Source organism: Epinephelus fuscoguttatus, linkage group LG3 (genome assembly GCF_011397635.1).
Source record: "Epinephelus fuscoguttatus linkage group LG3, E.fuscoguttatus.final_Chr_v1".
Lineage (NCBI taxonomy): Eukaryota > Metazoa > Chordata > Actinopteri > Perciformes > Serranidae > Epinephelus > Epinephelus fuscoguttatus.
This window is the reverse complement of record NC_064754.1, coordinates 30,818,917-30,840,099: the sequence shown is the minus strand read 5'-3', so window position 1 is coordinate 30,840,099 and position 21,183 is coordinate 30,818,917. Positions and strand designations below refer to the sequence as shown.

General features: G+C 39.8%; 1 protein-coding gene and 1 long non-coding RNA gene across 3 annotated transcripts; both read right to left on the bottom strand.

The window, feature by feature from the left end:
- Window positions 1-433: 433 nt before the first annotated feature.
- On the bottom strand, window positions 434-13,578 carry LOC125883701 (uncharacterized). The gene is made up of 6 exons (XM_049568179.1): window positions 13,426-13,578; window positions 12,820-12,944; window positions 7,530-8,289; window positions 4,164-4,396; window positions 3,893-3,964; window positions 434-1,576 (listed from the first exon to the last, which is right to left on the bottom strand). The coding sequence occupies exons 2-6, from the start codon at window positions 12,911-12,913 to the stop codon at window positions 645-647; spliced, it is 2,091 nt and encodes a 696-aa protein (XP_049424136.1). The 5' UTR covers window positions 12,914-12,944; window positions 13,426-13,578; the 3' UTR covers window positions 434-644.
- Window positions 13,579-16,403: 2,825 nt separating this feature from the next.
- On the bottom strand, window positions 16,404-17,627 carry LOC125885770 (uncharacterized). Of its 2 annotated transcripts, none has more exons than XR_007448934.1 (3): window positions 17,554-17,627; window positions 17,257-17,375; window positions 16,404-16,977 (listed from the first exon to the last, which is right to left on the bottom strand). It is a non-coding gene; the product is annotated as an uncharacterized LOC125885770 (long non-coding RNA). The 2 variants fall into 2 exon arrangements; XR_007448935.1 differs by having other exon boundaries at window positions 17,527-17,568.
- Window positions 17,628-21,183: the final 3,556 nt, after the last annotated feature.

Here is a 21,183-nt window from a genome sequence, read left to right as displayed (position 1 = left end):
TTAAGCGTGAAAAGTGGTTGGTTTTTTTTATCAAGACATCACTGCTTTTCCTGCTGGAATGGTGCTGCGTAAAGCGGCTGTTTTTCTTCTCCTGCCAGTACAGTGCCACAAAAAGCTCTGGCCTTATTTGTGCCATCCAAAGTGGTTATCTTAAACCCAAACATGATATTTACACACTAACCAAGTGCTTTTTGTGCCTATACCTTACCACGCATTATGTAAAGTTTCAACGTATCCGCTTCATGAAAATGTGCAGATGTAACACACCTGTTGTTTGCAGAAAAAGGACAATGCCAACTTTTCTTTCTGGCAATGGTTTTGTTATTTATGGGGATTCAAACTGTATCTCTCCAAGTAGAACTCATGACGTGGGTTTTATATATAAGCTCCATACAATAAATGAGTGAAAAGAAAACAACCAAAAAGAAAAGTATTGCATTTCATACCGTTTGTTTACTGTCAGCATTAAATTCACAGCTGTTATTGCAGTGTTGTGTCAAAACTTAAAAAGTTTGGAGAATAGGCCAAAACAACATCATTCACTGAGTAGTTCTAAATAGTAATGTGTGCAGTACTATGACTATATATTCAGTGTCACATACTGCAGATGGATCAACACATCCTCGTCACTAGCCTCCACGTAGTTATACTGGAACATTTGCTTTGCCTTTGCATCTAATGCCCTTCCATATGCAAAAGGCAACTACACCACATAACACCCCCAGGAAGAGCGCAGGAGCTCCTAGTGCCAAAGCCACTGAGGTGTTGGCTCCCACTGCTATAACCACCCCTGCTAACACCAACACAATAGCAATAGCCGAGGCAACCCGTATATTCTTTCTTTTAACCCTTTTCTCCTTTTCTCTCTCCTTCTCTTTCTTCTCCCTCTCTGCGTCCCATATTTTCCTCTCCTCTTCTTTCTTCTCTTCCTCCTCTTGTTTTTTCCGATCCTCCTCCTCTTTCAGCTTCCTCTGGGCTTTTTCATACATCTCATTGGTGTAGTGTTTCCCTCCGTTCTCCTGTATCATTTCCTTTATCATGGTGATCAGCTCTTTGACCTGTACTTGGTCGTCTGCGTTGTTGTTGTTGAAGGAATGGTACCTGCGACCAAATGTAATAGAGAGTCTCCGCAGCTCCTTGCACTCCTTCAGAGCATTGTCAGCTTTGGCCTGATCTTTACATGTAAACAGCATGATAGTGTACATGGAGGCATCGTCTCCAAAGTTATCCTGGATCCACTTCACAGCATTTCTCTCCTCTTCGGTGAACCTGACTCCAAGCCTGATCACCAGTAGGAAGGCGTGAGGGCCGGGCACAGACATCTTGACACACTCCTCTATCCTGGTTTTTAATTCTTCCTCTGTGATGCCTGTATCAAACAGACCCGGAGTGTCAATCACCTGGACCATAGTCCCATCCACTTCCCCACTCTGTGTCTCACAGTGTTTGGTCACAGACACGGGGCTCGGGTCCTCTTTAAAGGCAGCTCTCCCAAGGATGGTGTTTCCTGACGCACTCTTGCCTGATCCAGTCTTGCCCACCAGGATGATCCTTAACCCTCCGGACAAATCCACAGCTGTAACAGCAGAAGCAAAATTAAAGTTGAGCACAAGGCAAAGGGAATTCATTCCTGTCTTCCTTTATTTTTTTTTGTGGCACATTAGTCTGCAGTGAGCGTTCTGCCTTATTGGCACCACTTGGGTTGCGTAGGTTGTGAAAGACCTCTTTGAATGGTGACAGTCTCGCTCTAACTTGATTTCTTGACCACTAGTCGTGCTATGGAGCAATGTTTTTGTTCTCCAGTAGCCAAAAAAGCATTGCAAAAGAGATGTCTGTTAAAACGTTTACAGGACACCTTAAACAGTGAATAAGATTGATCATTACTCTGTTGTGATTTTAAAATCATGGAGATAAAATAGAAATTTGAGCCTATTAAAGGTCTACAGGGCAAGTGGGGCAACGTGGACGGGGCCAGCAGCAAAAACACTAAAGCACATGTACTTGGCTCAGTGATTTTACTTCAGATAGCAGGGTGTTGTCTTAAAGTCTAACTCCCTAATGGTCAAATACCAACGCTCGGTCAGTGGCACTTGGCGTCAATGCACTGAGGCACCTTTTAGCAGAGGTTTGAGATGCACTGGACGGTGGTTATTGTTTTAATGCTCCAAGCATCTGCTGTAGTATAAAGAGCAAGAAACTCAGGACTTTCACCCAGGAAACCACTGTTCATGTCCTGTGTGAAACCAAAAGTCAACTGACTCATTTTAATGACAAGGTAATGTCACTGCACTAATGACATACTGTATGTTACGTATGTCATGATACTTGAAGTTACATTATATGACAAACAAACACACTTATTTATGCCAGACCATAATGTTTTTTTCTAAACCTAACCACATGCTTTTGTTGCCTACACCGAAGGAAGTCAACCTAAAGCCTAAAAATTCTGAGTTTATTTGGAAATTGCATGTAACAATCGTAAACTGACACAGAGCCCCTGAGCATCCAATACTGACCCTGGAGGGGAACCACGTGTGATATGACCACATCACACCAGTTTTAGCCGCTTTACATTGACTCCCTGTTTGTTTTCGGATTGACTTTAAAATCTTATTGATTACTTTTAAGGCTCCTCATGGCCTGGGTCCAGATTACATGTCAGACCTGTTAGTCCTTTATGAACCTATGCGTAGTTTGAGGTCCTCGGGCAGAGGTCTTCTGCTTGTTCCAGAGTCAAGGCTGAAGACTAAAGGGGACAGAGCTTTTGCAATCAGGGCCTCGAGACTCTGGAATGACCTGCCTGAAAAGATAAGGCTGTCTGAGTCACTGGCTTCAAATAAGTCTCTCCTTATAACATAATTCTATCGAAAAGCATATCCTGAGTTTGTCTGAGCTGTCCGTTTGTCTGTCTTAGTGATTTTATTTCCCATTTATTATCTTGATTTTGTTTTAGGCCTTCCCTATATTATCTTTTACTGGTGACATTTTATGACATGTTATTTGTTTAATTCTCCTTGTGTTTGAAATATTTTTATTGTACAGCACTTTGTAACTGTGTTTTGAAATTTGCTATTAAATAAAGTGTGTTATTATTACCAAAGTGTATTATCTTTACTATAATGATAATAATAATAATAACAAATAAATAAATTCTAATTATTATTATAATAATGATTATAACTACCAATAGTGTAATAGTTTGACCTGTAGGGCCAATGACCTAGTATCTGTATTTGACAAATTGCAGGTGAGAATGAGTTGTGCTGTCAGGTATCCAGTTCTTACAAAACATAAACATTTCACAATTAAAACTATTGTTAAAATTAGTGTTGTGCGTGACTTATGAGTAAGGAAACACATTCAGCATGTCTCCTAGACCTCAGGGATACACACAGACTGTTTTGAAAAACGTTAAATGTGGCTAGAGCATTCAGCTGGAACCAAAATCTGTTTATAAATCATTTATTACATTCACAATTGCAGACTTCTATGTGTTATTGTAGTGGAGGAACCCTTTATTAATGTCTTAGTGACACTGATACTTGTTTTAAGATGCAAGAACTCATAAGTCAAAAAGTTATTGCTAAACAATTAAGTCTGCAGTTGCGTTAGAATGTCATTAACTAAGGTTTTGTGTGTATTTTTCTGATATACCATCAGAAAAGAGAAGCTACAAAGACAGAGGATGTAATACTAGAAAAGAAAAAACACCAGACAAAGGAATTTTTCACAACCTGGCAACCCCAAATGTGTTACTGATTTAAAAGCAGTAATAACACATGTATTAGTTTAAGCCTAAAGAAAGTGTTCCTTGTTAGAGGTTGGTACAGATATAGTATGTCTTAATTATACTGAGAGGTTTCATTACAGAGACAATGAGTGAGCATACCGTCAAAGTTATTCAGACCACACCCATCAGACCGAGGGAGAGTTCTCTGCTTCTTTTCTCGGAGTGGTATTGCTGCGATGTGAAATTATACCATTGAGACACAAATAAAAATAGACTATCAGTCACTGACATCATTATCAAGGTCTACGTTTTTACAGTTTCCCTCTTGTCCTCTTTCCAGTGTCACAGTATCACAGCAGGTGTTACATCACAGTAATCAGAAGATCAATGCTGTTTTGATTTTTATCACAGGTCAGATAAATCGTCTTACCTTCAGCCATTACTTCGGATTCACTTTTTCCAGTTCCCAGGTGACCAAATACGTTCCAGGACTGAGTTGTGAACGTAGAGAAGCTCTGTGGCTTGACTGTAGACATTGATTTTCTGGGAAACTTCTGGAAGCCTTGCCTATGCACAGGGGGCTTCCTATTTCCTTGTATTGTCTTTGGTTTACATCTGAAAACCTGCATCCCTGAAGAGGCTGTCCGCAGCTCTGTGAATGTGCTGCACAGGTTTGTGTGTGGGCATTGCTGGTACTTTTATAACATGAGCAACATGAGAACTCGGGCTCTTTAACTGTTACTAGATTATCTTATTGTTACCATATAACGAGGCCTGGTTGTTTAAAAGAGAGGAAACATGAACAACACCACATACTTCCATTGCTGAAATCTTCCATCAAAACCTAAATATCTTGGGGCGTTGATGGCTCAGTGGATAGAGCAGGCGCCCCATGTATAAGGCTGTTGCTGTTGTTTGACTCCAGGCTGTGGCCCTTTGCTGCATGTCACTCCCCCTCTCTCTCTCCCCTCTTCACGCTTAGCTATCCTATCTATAAAGGCAAAAATAGCCAAAATAAATCTTTAAAAAAAACCAAACCTAAATATCTTCAATATATATTTTTATCGTAATCCTTTAAAACAGGTACATCTATTTGCCATCAGTTATACAAATGTGGTAAATGCTTGGTTTAAAGTCACAGATTAAAATAAATATAATCCCACCATTTTTTAAAGGTCCAGTACGTAGGATTAAGAGGCATCTATTGGCAGAAATGGTATATATTATTCATAACTATGTTTTCATTTGCTTATAACCATCTCAAAATAAGCTTTGTTGTGTTTGCATTACCTTAGAATGAGCCTTTATATCTACATATGGGGTAGGTCCTCCTCTGTAGAGTACGCCATGTTGTTCTACAAAAGCGCAGAATGGACCAAATCAAATACAGACTCGAGATATGGCCATTAGTATATTTGGTCAGCCACAGTAGCCACTACACATGGGAGAAGGTTCAGTTTTGCAATCTCACCACAAGATGCCCCCAAATACCAGGGCAGTAGTCACCATATACATTGAGGGGGACACGTCCCCCCAAATGTTCAGATATGCCCAAAATGTCCCCCCATATATAACTGAAACTGAAAAACAACAAAAAAAAATGTGTTGTTTTTTTTTCATTGCTATTCTACGATAGGCAACCACATACCACCATCCGAAATAATGTAATCATCATAATTATAACTAAACATAACAAATCCCCGTTATTATTACTATCGGTCCAAGTGGAGTTGCCATATTAGAATGCCAAGGCTGGTTGCCATGGTTGCAATCAACGTTGTTGCCAGACTGCTGTATGACGTTCCAGGCAGGCAATGTAAATTTGTCTCTCTATTCATTACTGAATAAAAGTGGAAAACGAGAATATAATATGAGCGTTATGTAGGCTATATTGTAACTGTTTATTGTGATTTTGTAAAGTGATGTGAAATTTTGATGTCGTTAATGGTTATTGCTTTGCAATGTTCCACCAAATGTAACCACGTTACAATAGCTAGCTGGATAGCTAGCTAACTAGCTAGCTAACAACAAGCCTGCATGAAGTTTGAACTTGGAAGTGTCTCTCATTAAAGACACTTCCATTAGCGCTGCATGTGTAATTTCACAGTGGGTCGTCATGAGCAAGAGGAAGGGTGGCAGAGACATTCGGCTTTTTTTGGGCCAGTCTCAGAAAAGAAGCAAAGCAAGTTAAGAGCAGTGAGAAAATGAGTAGTGTTATGAGTATGAGTATGAGTAGTGTCATTCAGATCAGAAATGGTTTGTCAGCTATCTGAGAGACACAAGAGACACCACTTGTTATCTGATAATATTTCTTCCATGTTCACTTACCTTTCTATGGATCAAAACACTTCAATATGGTTATGGGTGAAGTTGTACTTTATTAATCCTTAATCCCCAGTCTAATGCACTTAGACATTAAAAAAACATAAACGTATCTCATGTGTTAGTGAATTTGTACATATTTTACTTTAGAATTTCAATGGTAGGAAGTAAGGGTGTGTGTGTTTGGGGGGGGGCGTGCAGATTTGGTCCCCCCCAGTGTTCACTCCATGGCTACAGCCTTGCCAAATCCTACACTAGACATTTAAATATTGCATATAGCATAGCATGTCTCTGGTCTGACACACACGACTACATGATGAACATATGAAGAGCCATCAAAGCTATGGCATAAACAAAATAAGCCAAAAAGTAAATGTATGAAATTAGCAATAAATGCCTGGAGACTGTAAACTGAATTTAAGACTTTATTGAGATTTTTTTTAGCCCACACAATCACACTATGAAACATAAGTGAATAACAAGTTCCCAATTCCCACTGTTATATTAACGGCATACCACGCAGGATTTTCCTAAAAAAAACAAGAACACAATATATAGACTGACACAAAGGTATTCCCTCTCAACCATCACTTATAATCCACCAGCAGTCATGAATAGATTACTGAACAGGCCTACCAGGCAAAGGCCCAGAGGCCCAAACTGTCAGGGTCCACCCCCAGCCTAATATGTCAAATTAACACATATCAACCAGGAAGAGACTCAAATTTACCTGCAAGAAACACAAAACAACTCTAAGGATACTCAACATGACTACAAAGAGACACAAACCCACAAAAGATGCATAATGACTTCAAAGATACACAAATGTACCCCAGAAATCTGTGTGCCTTGCTCCTGTGTAGGAGAGGTGGTGGTGTCCTTTGGATATGTGTGCCCAGGGGCCCATGGACTCATAATCGGCCCATGCTAGCTGTGTGTATATGTGGAGAACCCGCCCTCTGCCTGTATTTTCACATTGTTTTCTCATTTTGGTTTGTTCAAGACATTTCTGGGTGTCAAGCTTTGTGTAGTGCTGTGTAGCCCCCAGCCAACAGCAGCATGCAGATTCTGTAAAAATGTAGCTACCAGGTCACACTTGCGCTTCAGCCGAATTCACACAAAATCCACACAGCACCTTTGTGCAGGGTTGTGCATGAGGTGTCGATGTGTTCATTTGTGCTTTGGAGCAGAACCGCCATGAAACAATCAGAAAAGAGCATTTCATGTTTCTGGTTCATGGCTTTGTTCTTGTCACTACTACTCCCTCTTTTGATTCGCCCTCTAGCTTGTCTGAATGTTGTGTTTACAACAGTGGTAAATACTACATAGTATGCCTTAAAGATTTAGTTAACGGGTTTCATAGGCTTAGCCATTTTCTAATGCCTCCTCCATATTTATTTTTGTCACAGGTCCCACAACTACATGAACATATCTATTGTGCAATTATAACCTTGAGTTAGTCCAAGTAGTCCACCTATTACAGTAAAACACTGCTGTTCCAATAATTCCAGCGGCGGCAGCTATCTTTTTAAACCAGGCATAATTTTGCCCCTCTTCCCGCTTTCTTCGCTCTCTCTCCTCCTCCTCCATCTTTCTCCTCTCCTCCTCAAGTTTCCTCTGAGCTTCCTGGTACATCTCATTGGTGTAGTGTTTTCCTCCATTGGACTTCACCATTCTCTCTATCTTACCTAGAAGTTCTCTGACCTGGTTTCTGCTTTCTCTCTGGTCATTGATGAGTGAATGGTATCGTCCTCCACACTCGTTTATCAGTCTTTGTAGATGTTTGCTCTCTGCCAAATAGTCATCCACAGATTTACCCTCTAGCAAGTCCGCATGTGTAAACAGGACTATGGTATACATGGAAGAATCTTTGCCATAATTATCCTGGATCCACTTCACAGCTGCCTTCTCCTCATCAGTGAATCTTGACTTCAGACTGATCACTAACAGAAAAGCGTGAGGTCCAGGAACTGACTGCTTAACACACTCCTCAATTTTCAGTTTGACTTCTTTTTGTGTTTTGTTTGTGTCAAACAGTCCTGGGCTGTCAATGACAACGATGTTCCTGTCATGATCGCTTAGCTCTTCTCTGTGACAGTCTTTAGTCACAGACTCAGGTGAGACTTCCTCTTTAAAGGCATCTTCTCTCCCCAGGATGGTGTTTCCAGAAGCACTCTTTCCTGATCCCGTTTTTCCAACCAGAATGAGTCTCAGGTCTGTCAGATGTGTCGAACCTGTCAACAGTTCATAAAACATTAGTTTCAGTAATTAAAATAGTTGATTTCAGGAGCAGTGTTGGAGATGTAACAGAGTTGCGTAATTAAATAACAAAATAAATACAGTTATGAAGAAAAATATGTAATTAAATTATTTATTAATCAAAATGTTGGTAATTACAAAGGGGTTACACCCAAATATTTTCTTTTGGTAAAAAGCTTACAGTAGAATATAACATCCATTCCATTTTTAGACAAAGTAGGTCAGCAAAGTTATTGGTGCAACTCTGCGTTCAATATTTCTTCACTTAAGTTTAAGGATTTTTCAGCTTTACTGCCCAGTTTAAAACAACTTTTGTAATCAAAGAGGAATCTAATGTAATAAGTTACATCCCTCTGATGAAGTAATTAAAATATTTACATTACTTAAAACATTTTTAACAGTTAACACTGTAACCTATGAGGCTACATTTCAAAAGTAGGCTCACCCTTCCAACACTGTGTATGAGATGTGTGTGTTTAATTGTTAAATCATATCCAGTCATTTGTCAAGAATTTTTGATAAATTTACACTACATGACTGCTTTGATTTTAAAAAATATTAAATGTGTGGTTGGATCCATGATGTGACTCTATTTAGCCTATACAACATTCCCATTCATGGTCATTAGGAGCCCCGAAATATTTGCTAGCTTTGTGCTAACTGTTAAAATACTGAGTACACATAGAGCATCAGCCTGGCTGAAGGTAACTTAAATCATAAATGCAACACCAGCCAGTGTTAATCATGAACATACTTATCTGCTGTAGCGTCACTCTAGAAATTATGGTTACAGTCTCTAAGGCGTTTTAGCTGGCAAGCATAGGCTTACAAAGTTAGCTAGCTCACATTACTTAGAGGTTTTAAGTTTAGAGTGTTAGACATTAAAGAGAAACCCCAACTAAATTAAGAATTCTAATATCCATGGTCTAGGAAAGTTCAATCAGTATTTGTGAACATGAGCTACTCCCTCAAAGCCAGAAACCAGAGAAGTAAGTCTCAAACTTGTGATGTCATCCAGTAGAAAGTCTGGTTAGGAGTTGGTGGATCAATCGTAAAATATTGATACTCTTGATACTAAGTCCCTCAACAGGATCAATATCAAAAAAGGCATTGTTTGTCTCTTCTTAATCATACATATTTGTATTTCACAAGTAAAACTGTCTGTGCAAACAATGCTCCCTTGTCATGAACACATCTAGTGTGTGTGCTCTTTGCTTCTCCCCTGCTTTTGTGTAGTCTGTACTTATACAACTTAGTTCCAGCAGCGTCTTCTTAGTTTCACTTTCACCAGATGTCGGCAGTAAGAGGACGGTAAGGCCACCTCCCATCCGTTCCGTTTACTGCTGGGAGCTGGGACCCTCAACTGTACTATGAAAGAACCACATGCACATCTGCCTGACCATAGCTGTCCGCTGATATTCAGTGTGGATAGTATGTCTGAGCCTGACTAGCTTTATCATAGCAGTGATGAGCTAAAGAGGAAAAATCATGAGAAAGACACCTTGGAGCTGCAACTGAAAAGAAGGAAGGAAGGAAATGCCTCAGCATCCAGACCTGACACAGACAGAGTTCACTGACAGTCTGTTCAGAGAGGCTCAGACAAGGAATAAACAGGTTTAAAGTAGCCTAGCAAAATTCAAATTTTAGTCAAGTCAAATCTTCAGTATTGGTTAATGTTACATTTTCAAACTGTCATTATGTCCTGCCCTGGATGCAGACTGGCCAATCATGGAGCATCGGGCCGGCTCAGACCAGGGTCTGACAACAACACAGCTGTGCTCCATTGACTCTAAGGCAATCGTTTCAGATTTCCCTCATTTTCAGGCTGGTTTTGTGGATTTGGAGCTAAATGTTGTGCCTGGGGCACGTCGTGTATTAATGATACTCGTTACCTGGAGAGGTTGGAAAAAGATGTACATTTCTTCAAAAGCCAAAATCAAACCATGGAAAGTGTACAGTTAGCTAGCTAGCTACTGAAGATATAGCCTACTGAATGTATACACATGCTTTGTACTGAAACAAAGACCGATCCTGCTGTACAGGAACCAGTGAAGGGAAGCAGGAAATTGCTGATATTCAACCAGCTGTGTGTCATCGCAGTGTGTGCAGATGAATGTTGTTTGACTTCCCCCAGAGATCCCTGCCCATCCAGCAGTGGAGGTCCGGGTGCTGGCAGCGGCACGGGGGGAAGCCAAACACTGTTCATCTGCGCACACTGTGATGCCACACAGCTGGTTCAATATCAGCAAAGTTTCCCTTTATATTCATTGTCTTCTGTGGCGATCAGCAGTGATGTGGTGGTTCACTTTAAACTGTGATCTGTAGCCTATAGTTATATATAGGCTTTAGCTTCTAACTATCTTTGTCTTTTTAACCTGTTGTTGCTGCTGAGTCAGTTTGACATCCTGGATATATCCTTCAAACGCAGACTGTAGACCCCTCTGTCTGCTTCTCTCTGGAATCACTCTTTCAGTTTTACAAAAATATGATAATATTTCTTCAGGGAGTGCAGTTAGTGACAGTGTGGGCTCCATGCTTACTCTGACAGTTTGACAGACCATCACAAAAGATGGGGCTTAGCGAAAGGTCAACAGGTCATCACCTAATGTTACTTAAGCAGACTGATTATTCACCTCATCAATCATGACACACTGCTTTTCCCCCACATCAAAAAAGCCACTTTTAACAATAAACAGGATGGTATTGGTATCAATATCAGTAATTCTGGCCCTGTGTGATTTGATATCGGATCGAAACCAAATTTTGTAGTATTTGTGGGAGACTGACTTTGTCCCACAGAGTGTTTGTTTTGTTTTTTATACCCAAATGAGCTTTATTCTCAGTTGCAAAACAGAAATTATATCCATATACTCAGAACATTGTCCTGTGTGTTCTCCGTGTTGTCTAGAACATCTTCTATCATTCATTGTCTATGGAGCAGCTCCAGACTTTATACTTGATGACATCAAAAATTGGATTTTTTGCACTCTAGATTTGGATTTGACGGAGACTTGTTCATTTGTTTAACTAGTGCAGTGCCCGTCATGACTATATATTTCGTGAAGATCTGTAAAAGAAAAGCTAGGTCTGTCTCTCCCACATAGGACGGTATAAACTTACACACCGTGATGCGTGACCAGTGCTCTCCCACTGTGTGTCCCACATATGTGTCACATATCTACTTTACACTGTCATAGTCATTCAGCTTATTTGTTGCAATGTTTACAACTGTCAGGGGGTGTGGCCACCGCAGGCAGTGTCCAATGATTTGCACTTTTTGCTTCTTTTATTTGCGCGTTTCTCATTTCTCATTCCAACAATTTAAAAGTCAAAAAAGGCACACCCACATGCCCTGAGGAAGGTATGTACCAAAAATTAGGTCAGTCCGGCGAACGGTTTAAGAGATATGCGACGGAATGACGGTATTTTTGTTGTTCAGCCAGTGTTTGTGGGTCTGGTGGACCCGCTGCATTTTTAGGTTTTTAATTCAACACAATCAAACAATTTTAATGTGAAAATACTCAATGGATGTTTACTTCATCTCAATTACAAGCAATATAAACAGCATTTATGGTTAATATTTGCCCTTCACCTTTGTCAGATCACACGTGCTACTTGTTTTTTAATAAAACGTAATAAAAAAAGAAAATCAATTATAATCAAGATATGAGTGGGAAAAAAATCACCAAATTTACAAATGAAGCAAGGTTTTTCATAACTATTGATTGATGTGTTGATTTTTATTTTTTTTGAACTTCATTAGAAATTGAACCCATTCAGGTGAGTTTACACAACACAAGCTGAACACAGACAGTAGCCATGTAAGTCTACCTCTACATCATTACCAAAGCTGTCTCTCTCTTCCAAAATCAATTGCAAGGCCTTCTGAGCAGAGAATGTTTTGGCCATCTTGACCAGTTGTGATAAGGAACCACACTGGCAAAGCTATATGTATTGTGTCCTGACCCCAGTTTGCAGCTGGGATAGAGTATGAGAAAATAAAGATTGGTTCCCGCAAGACAGAGGGTAAAAGGACTGTGAGAGAGGAGAAAGGTGTTGGTGCTTGAATTTTCAACAATGTTGCAGCCTTGTGTGGGAAAGGCAGGGGCAACACAAAGCACACACACTAACAGCAGGCCCAGACAGGAGGAGGACAGAGTAAAGGTACACAGGGCCTACAATTTGCACACTATTATTTGCCCCAGGTCCAGCAGACCCAAACATCCTGTATGTAATATAAATGATAGGGAGGGGATAGTGTGTGGTCATAGAAAATATGTTCTGATATATGTTCTTCACAGAAAAAGAGCCAAGGCCAATGAGTCTGAGTTTGAAAAAATAATTAATCGTATCATTTTTCTCATCCCGCAGACCTGAACATCATACAGGGGTTAAATCACACATGTACAAGGCTAGCTTGGCAGCTGATGTGCTTTAGCCACTGTTTTAATAGTTCATGACAAACCTGTAGTGACAGTGACCTTGTTTGCTGTTACATCACATACCTTTGTGTTGATTTTGGCAGCGAGCAGTTTCACCACATAATGTGAGCAGCACAAGCAGGATGAAACCTGGGATCCAAGCTTTTCCCTCCAACATCTCTAAGAGCAGAGTAATCTCTGTCAGAAACCTAAGAAAATAAGAAAAAAAGATTAAAGAACATCTATTACAGCAGGTGGCAATCAAATGTTTGTTACATTAGAGACCAGCACAGGAATAGGCCAACAGCTACAGTTACAGATATGGTGTCTCTCCCTTATTTTTTCCCCTTTTCCCCTCCCTCACATCATCCCACCCATAATCAAGGCTAATTCCGGTTAAAGTAACTAAGTGCATCATAATATGGAAGTATATGCATCAAGGTTTACAATAAAACTAGAACTTAGACTGAAATAAATATATACAATCACACAATGTTCAGTGGAGGTGGTTATACATGAGAAAAGACAGCTAAACAAACAACAAAACTATCTATCAAAGCATGTGGCAGGTTAGCATTTTAATTAAGACAGACATGATTGAATTAATGGTTCTCTTAATTGTCTGGCTGTGTAATCCAACCATGTAAACAAAGCTCTCTTCTTACATTAAAGCAGATATTTTTCACGTACCTGTACAATAAGTGTTTCCTCAGCTGCCTGATATGTTTGCAGTTGGAGGCATTCTTTTATAGAACAACCATCAGAGCACGCCCAACTGTCAGATAAGACAATGCTGAGCTGGTTATGCATCAGATTCAGGCATCACTTGAACATCATGGGATCTAGTTTCATTTTCCTGGAAATAGAAAGTTTCACCACTGCAGTTGAAGAGGAGGGAGCCATCCACTGGTGGCAGGAGGAACTGAACTGTTTAAGATTACAAGAATAAGAAGCACAAGTTAATAAAATAATTGAAAGTCAAAGCAGGGCTTTTCTGGGCTCTTTTGTCACTCATTCATCTCAAAGATTTGTGAAATGTAGGCCTACCATTTGCATGTAGGAACTCTGCCCAAACAGCTCAACGTTTTATGTGAAATTCAACATAAAGCAATGGAAACATTTTGTCATGCAAGGGGTGACAAGTTGTTGGTTTTAATCCAGATATTTATGGGAAAAAATGATTATTTTTGGAGTTACTATTTTTGGTCAGCAGTAGCTTGGCATGAAGACAAGGGGGCAGCAGCCTGGCTCCCAGCACATTTAAAGCCCGCTGATTAACAGGTTATAATTTGTTTGCTTGATCTGTGCAAAAGCGTCAATTAGCCGTTTTTATGGACAACAGTGTGCCAGACTTTTCAGAACGTATACTTCTGTACTTACACTAAATATTTTGAGTGCATAAGTGTGTTCACACACTGAGAAGTATGGAAAAATGCAGTGCACTATGAGTACCCGGATGGTGCACTACAAAACGGTCAAGAAGTTGAGTGTGGAACATGGACTTGATTTTTGGTCTTTGCTGGCATGGCTACTGCTGTGATTAGGTTTCCTGCATACCTTTAAATAACTTACCTGAGTGCTATAACTAACCAAACTAACCATACTGGAAAATGTGTATAACTAACTAGTGCTAAAATATATTGATGTAAAGATTGACTAAATTATGTTCAACCACAAAAAAAAATTAGTCATACTATGTAGGAGTGTATAGTATTTTCATCAAATCAAAATAATTCAGGATTTTTGCTCTGCATTCCTACAGAGCTGCAGATGGGTTATCGTACAAAGTGTGAACGTGCACTCAGAGCGCGGGTTGAGGCGGTCATGGAGCTTGCCAAAGTCTGCACTCTTATGTCCTGCAAAACCATGACAATCTGGGTGAAACCCCATGTTTTTATTGAGTCCCCTGGACTCAGTAACTTTCTGCAGTTCTGCCCGGCAACTATTCCCATTTCCAGACTGTTTCAGATCATAAGGAAAAAAATTATATTTAAGCTGTGGTTTCCAAAACCTAAGAACTTTATAAAGAAACATATGGGTAGACTGGCTCAAAGTCACAACTTAATTAAAGTACATTTCATCCTACCATTTTTTTTTTAAATATTGCAAACAGCACATTCTCTTTATTTTGATCACACTATTCACAGTATCAAAATCAATTTCATTAATTCACCTATCATTATAGCTTTTTAATTATTTTTTCCAAGTACAACATCTGACTAGCTTAGTGGGTTCAGGTGCTGGGGTTGAAACGCACTTGGACCTGATTGCAGTGTCAAAACAAGCCCAGGTTCAGCTAAACCGCAGCTGAAGGGCAGCCCTGATGATTCAGATGAATGTCACATGAAAGCATTGTACATTCACTCCGTTAAAGGTAATATAAGGAAATAATGTTTGCTGGTTCAAGGATCCCCATTCGGAACACATGAATGTGCCTCTATCCTAAAACATATAACAATCAGCTGTCTGATTTTTCAGTTTAGCCAGTGTATTATATAGTATATAGTAACTGCCAAGGAAAGAATTTACAGATGAAATAACATTATACACTGTGTATTTTCATTTACATGCTAGTTGCACTTTTGATTAGCGCAGACATATACAATACATTTACTTATTTAGTCTCAGGGAACTATCCGAGGTCAGTTTGTTGAAGGTGGCGGTGCTGTTTGGGCTGAGAAAGCCATGTGTAAGGTAAGGTAAAGGAGGTTGTTGGGTCGGTGAGGGGAGCAGTGAGACCTGGCATTAGGGGCGTGTCTCTGGTATGCCAGAGATCACTGTCTAGCCTCCTGGAGGTGTCGTGGGACCAACTAGACAAAACACTGGTGAAAGGAGGTTCCCACCTGATGACCCCAAAGACATGTTAGTTATCACTGCTCACTGGTCTGTATAGTTAAGCCTTGCCATAATAGCTTATCATAGGGCTTAGGAGGTTATTCACTGAGTGCTGATCCTTTCTCTGGAGCACAAACTTTCTTTTGTTTATTTGAACTATTTAGTCACAAGTCTCACCTGCATGCCCACATTACTAACAAACTGTTCTCATGTCCTCTCTCAGGTGCAGGACTTGTGCCGCTGCATTAAATTCATGGTTTGTATTAACTGACCTGTTGTGTTTGTCATATCATCAGTACAGCAACCCTCTGTCTTAATCAAACTTTTTAGTCATTACAGATTTGATGAAAGATTTTAACGCTTATAAATAAAGAAAGGAATTTCAGCTGTGGAAACTCTCCCTTACACTGAAGTATATAACCTCTGACTGATGTTAGACCATACCTGGTACAGCAACTTGATTATACTAAACTACAGGTGACAGTTTTAAATTATTTGTTAAAGTTCCAATGGACACAAACATGAAAATGCCTTTTTTTTTTTTTTTTTTTTTTTTTAAAAATGTTTTAATATGAAGATTTTCCCCTTTATCTTAATAGAATAAAAAGACATAGAGGGCTCTTATATTTTTTTAAAAAAAAAATTGTTGAGATTTTTAAACAACAGCTACATCCCCATAATGCATTGAAAAGCAAATTTGTATGTTTAGAAGTTTAATGTATATTACATTTCCTACTGTAAAATTACAGCTGCATCTGTTTAATCTGTAAAAACACAAAGAGCTGTCAGAGCTGATGTATTAAATAATAAACAGACAGTGAATACCAAGACACTTGAACTGAACTTATTGCACTTTATTCAATTATATTATGAGACCACAATCAATTTTACGCAGAAACTAAATCTTGAAGAATAAAAATCATTAGAGGTCTGCTTTTTCAAACATGCGTCTGCTGCAGGGCATTTAATTACATTTTTTTCAAGCACTTGCTTTTAACCACATCGGTATAGGGATGGAAATACAGCAGAGGGAGGACAGGGAATGAGGACAGAATGAGATGGGAAATTGCATGAAACAAAGACTGTCCTTGCAGAGATCCATTTTGTATTACATCTTTCTTTAACGCAATCACAATAATTTTGACTTCTTCCAGGATATTTAAAGGGAAGATATGACTGTGCCCTTGAAGAAATATATGCCGATGCACTATGGACAAAAGACATGATACTCGATTTGTCAGGCCACCACTGGAACAGCTTCTGTGTTAAAGTTTCTTTTTCCTTTCCCTCTTCCACCTCCTCCTTCCTTGTCTCCTTCTCTTCAAACTTCTCCTGGTATCTACAGCACATCTTATTGGTGTAGTGTTTTCCTCTGCAGTCGTCCTCCACTACATTCTCTGAGAACCACTGAAAGAACAATGGGGTCACTGATTAGAATTAGTCATTATCTCACTTGATCAACTTAAACTTTCATTGACTGGCTCCAGAAAATAACTCTGTTGGTCCTCTAGTGAGCATTATGAAACATGGCAACATGTATCAGTGAACCAGGGGCACTCACTCATTCACTCTGCTCCCCTGTCTGACCTATTGTGCCCTTCCATGGCTCATCTATCCAAAAATTTATGTACCAAGGTGATGCAAAGTCTCCATCTGTACGTCATGTGTGAATAATATGTACTGTACCTTTGTTTTGCTTTTGGCTGTGAGCACCAAGGATTTGACTGCATAGTGTGACCAGCACAAGCAGGGTGCAGCCTGAGATCCAAACTTGTCTTTGTGACATCTCTGTGACTGTAATCTCTCTTAAAAGAAAAAATAGTGAAATTAAAAAATTATTAGGAACCGAAAAGTTTAACTTTGAATGCAAATGGAATATTGGCAGCAAACAATCAAAACACAATTAAACATTACAATTAGGATGGAAATCATGAAATAATAATAATAAATAAATACATTATATAGGTGATATATGTGTATAACCTGCAGGTGTTTCCTCAGCTTTCTGATATGTTTGTGGGTGAGAGAGCCTTTTGTAGCACAACATTCAGAACACACCCAACTGTCAAATAACAATGATGATGAACTATTTTAGCTTCAGGTTTCACTTTAGCATTTGTAATTTAGTTTCATTTCCTTGGAAAATAGTACTTCCAGAGTAATGATGGCAAACATTCACTGAACAGGCCAAACCAGAAGAGGTTAATTATAGAGAGGAGTGTGTGTGTGTGTGTGTGTGTGTGTGTGTGTGTGTGTGTGTGTGTGTGTGTGCTTGTTCCGTCGCTATCATTTCGTTTCCCTGTCATCTACTTGCGTGACAAGCCGCCTGCCTCCCTCCATCTTTATCTCTGTGGCATGATATCTCCCCAGCTACTGTGAACTAGAGATTGATTGGACTGTTGACAAGCACAACTTTCCGTACACTAGGTGTAGACAAACTCACATTCCCACCTCATGTTTGCAGTCATAGAACATCCGGAAATGATGTGATGACAACAGTAGATGTTCTGGTCCTATATCATTCGTGTGCATCAGGAGATATGAAATCATACATACATACATACATACAGGCCTCCTCCCAGATGAGGAGACAACTCATGTTTATGCATATCCCAATATGCGAGTCTCAGTGGGCTGCATCAGCATCAGTTCCCAACTTTACACCGTGTTTTTGTGTGTCCAACCCAGTCCAAGCTCTCAACAAAACCAAACACATCAGAGCATCAGTGAAAATGGACTATTAGCGTTAAAGAGATGTAGACTGCCACAAAAACTAAACAGAAATCTGTAACAGTCAGTAAAACTAGACGGCATCCACAGTGTGTGAATAACAAAATGCAGAGCAATGCATTTGGTTTGTAGAACTGGGGGACTTGTGATTGTGAGCGACCTCACCTGAGTAACAATTTTTCCAGCGAAGGACATGGCCGAGTGTGGAGACCGCATCACGTTTCAGTAGTGCTTAGATGCAGGCCCATCACCCCATGTGCGTGTGTGTGTATCTGTGTGTGTGTCTGTGTGTCAGAGAAACACACAGAACAACGAGAACATATGTGAATCCTCCCCACGTGCAGTCACAGACAGAAGCATTTGTTCAGAAGTGTTTGGCTGTAGGTGTGTGTTTTGTGTGCAGTGATCGCAATAACAAAGACCGAGATGACAAGTGTCACCGCACGTGCAATGTAGTCATTGGGGAGTGAAAAGGGCTCAGATTTCCTGCAATGTGAACTTCCCATCACGCGACAGCTGCAACGCAAAGTTCACACAGCTTCACTGTAGAGGCAGAAAAACATGACCCATCAGCCGTTTATGTCAGTTAAACTACACAGTTTACCAAATCACTTCATTGAGAAATATCTTCACTTGCAACAGTTTCTTTCACTGTAAGTCCTTTAATGCTGCTACCTTTTTTTTTTTTTTTTTTACATATGTTGCTTAAATCTAATTCAAATTAGCTTTATTGAATTGTATGATTACAAAATGTGATTGTAAACAAATAAAGGACAACAACATCAGCAGCACTGTATGTGACAGATAAACTATTGTCAAGAAACAGAACATTGACTCAGGATAATTCAAATAAACACAAATTAATTATGATAAGAAACATATGTATGAATCTAAAATGTGAGACATCTATCTCATTTAATTGACTGTTTGCTAATCTGATTAGTCTATCTGCTCTAACTTGTGCAGTGGTTGGCATGTTCAGCGTACTAGCTTACTACCTACAGCAGTAACTGAGGACTTCCAATGCCAAAGAGCGCATTATATTTGTGGGGTTAGAGGTAACATCAAAGGCTATCCATCCACATGTGTTTTATTTCTCCACTGTGTGGAGCTGTCCTTAAAGGGATAGTGCACCCAAATATGAAAATTCAGCCATTATCTACTCACCCATATGACAATGGAGTCTCAGGTGAAGTTTTAGAGTCCTCACATCCCTTGTGGAGGTCCAAGGGGAGAGTGGGTAGCAACACAACGCCACCTAATGGAGGCTTACGGAGCCCCAGATAAAAACGTCCAAAAACATGAACGTGGAGCCCATGTCTCATGGTCTCACGCAAGCATGCACACATGAGCGCGGTGCCCAGAGAGGCAGTCAGAGCTACAGGATACAATGAGGCTAAAAACAGAGTTCAAATGACATTTTTCCAAACAACTTTTTATGTCGGGGCTTCAGGACACTTGGATCACTAAGGACGAGCAGTATGGAGATATTTTGTGGTTTCAATTATGTGTTTTTGGACGTTTAAATCTGGGGCGCCATAAGCCTCTATTAGGTGGAGTTGTGTTGCTACCTCCTCTCCCCTTGGATCTCCACAAGGGATGTGAGGACTCTTAAACTTCACCTGAGCCTCCCTCGGCATATGGGTGAGTAGATAATGGCTTAATTTTCATTTTTGGGTGCACTATCCCTTTAATGCTATCAGAGTTCAGGCTAACATTAACTGCTGCCGTTCTCTAGGTCACCTAAGAGTAGCCTTTCCATTCTACTGCTCATATCCAAGGCATATCAGGGTCTGCAATTGAAAATGCTTGATGTTATAAATATTTGGGACACTTTTAAGGCAAATGTGGAATACCTAGAAAGCAAACTGAAAGTCAAAATTGGAGTTTTGTATCTAGAAATCCTGTTTTTCTTCTGCTAGTCAAAGTTAAATCATGCAATCTGCAATTATGTCTGTGCTTGATTACAGTGATACTGTATACACGCATGCTTCTCCCTTCACCTTAAAGCCATTATGTGAATGGAAAGCAATGCACAGAAGGTTTATGGGTCTGCCAAACTGAATAGATGAGCTATGTAAATTCAACTTCCGTTGTGGCATTTTCATATGAATTGTTACCTCCAAGATGAATGAAAAAGGGAAAAAAAAAACAACAAAACTTGGTCACAAAAAAAAGAAATATAATCCCTTCAGCGTGTTCTGGGTCTTCCCCGGGGCCACCTACCAGTTGGATGTGCCCAGTAACCAAACCACCCATTCACCCATTTCAGTCTCAGCTGCAAACCGTCACAGTGTGTGCTGGAGGTCACTGTGTGATGAGGTCAACAGTCCACCTTTGTCTGACATCAAGGTCCCACTGTTTAAAAAAAAGAAAGAATTGTGAGTGTTATGCTTGTTATGAAGTGTTATGATTGTATGCTGCTGAGCCTACATATAGCAGGCCTATCAGGCAGAAAGCCCGATCAGTGTAGCAAGGAAGTGTAGCAAACTTAGGGCAGATGATGAGTGAGCAGCAGGTATGAAGAACCAACTTCACCGCTCATCCTTTGACATAAGAGAAGAAACTGTTACAGGTCTTCAGACATTTCATTAGTCCACTGAATATTATGACATTTTACTGAATAGCCTATTAGCCTGAGTCTTCCCTGCATGTGTTATAAGAAATATGTTTTTACTCCCAAATAAAAAAAAAAAAAGTTTTGTTTATGGTCCCCAAATCTCTCAGAGCCTTGTTGCACCTTTCCACAGCAAGCATTGTCCCGATGCTTTCAGAGGGCATCACTAACATGTCAGCACCACACATCTTTACAATGGCGCCCAATTAGCACTCTGTGATAAAGAAACTACTCTCACACTTTTTCTTTTCATTTTATTTTTTTTA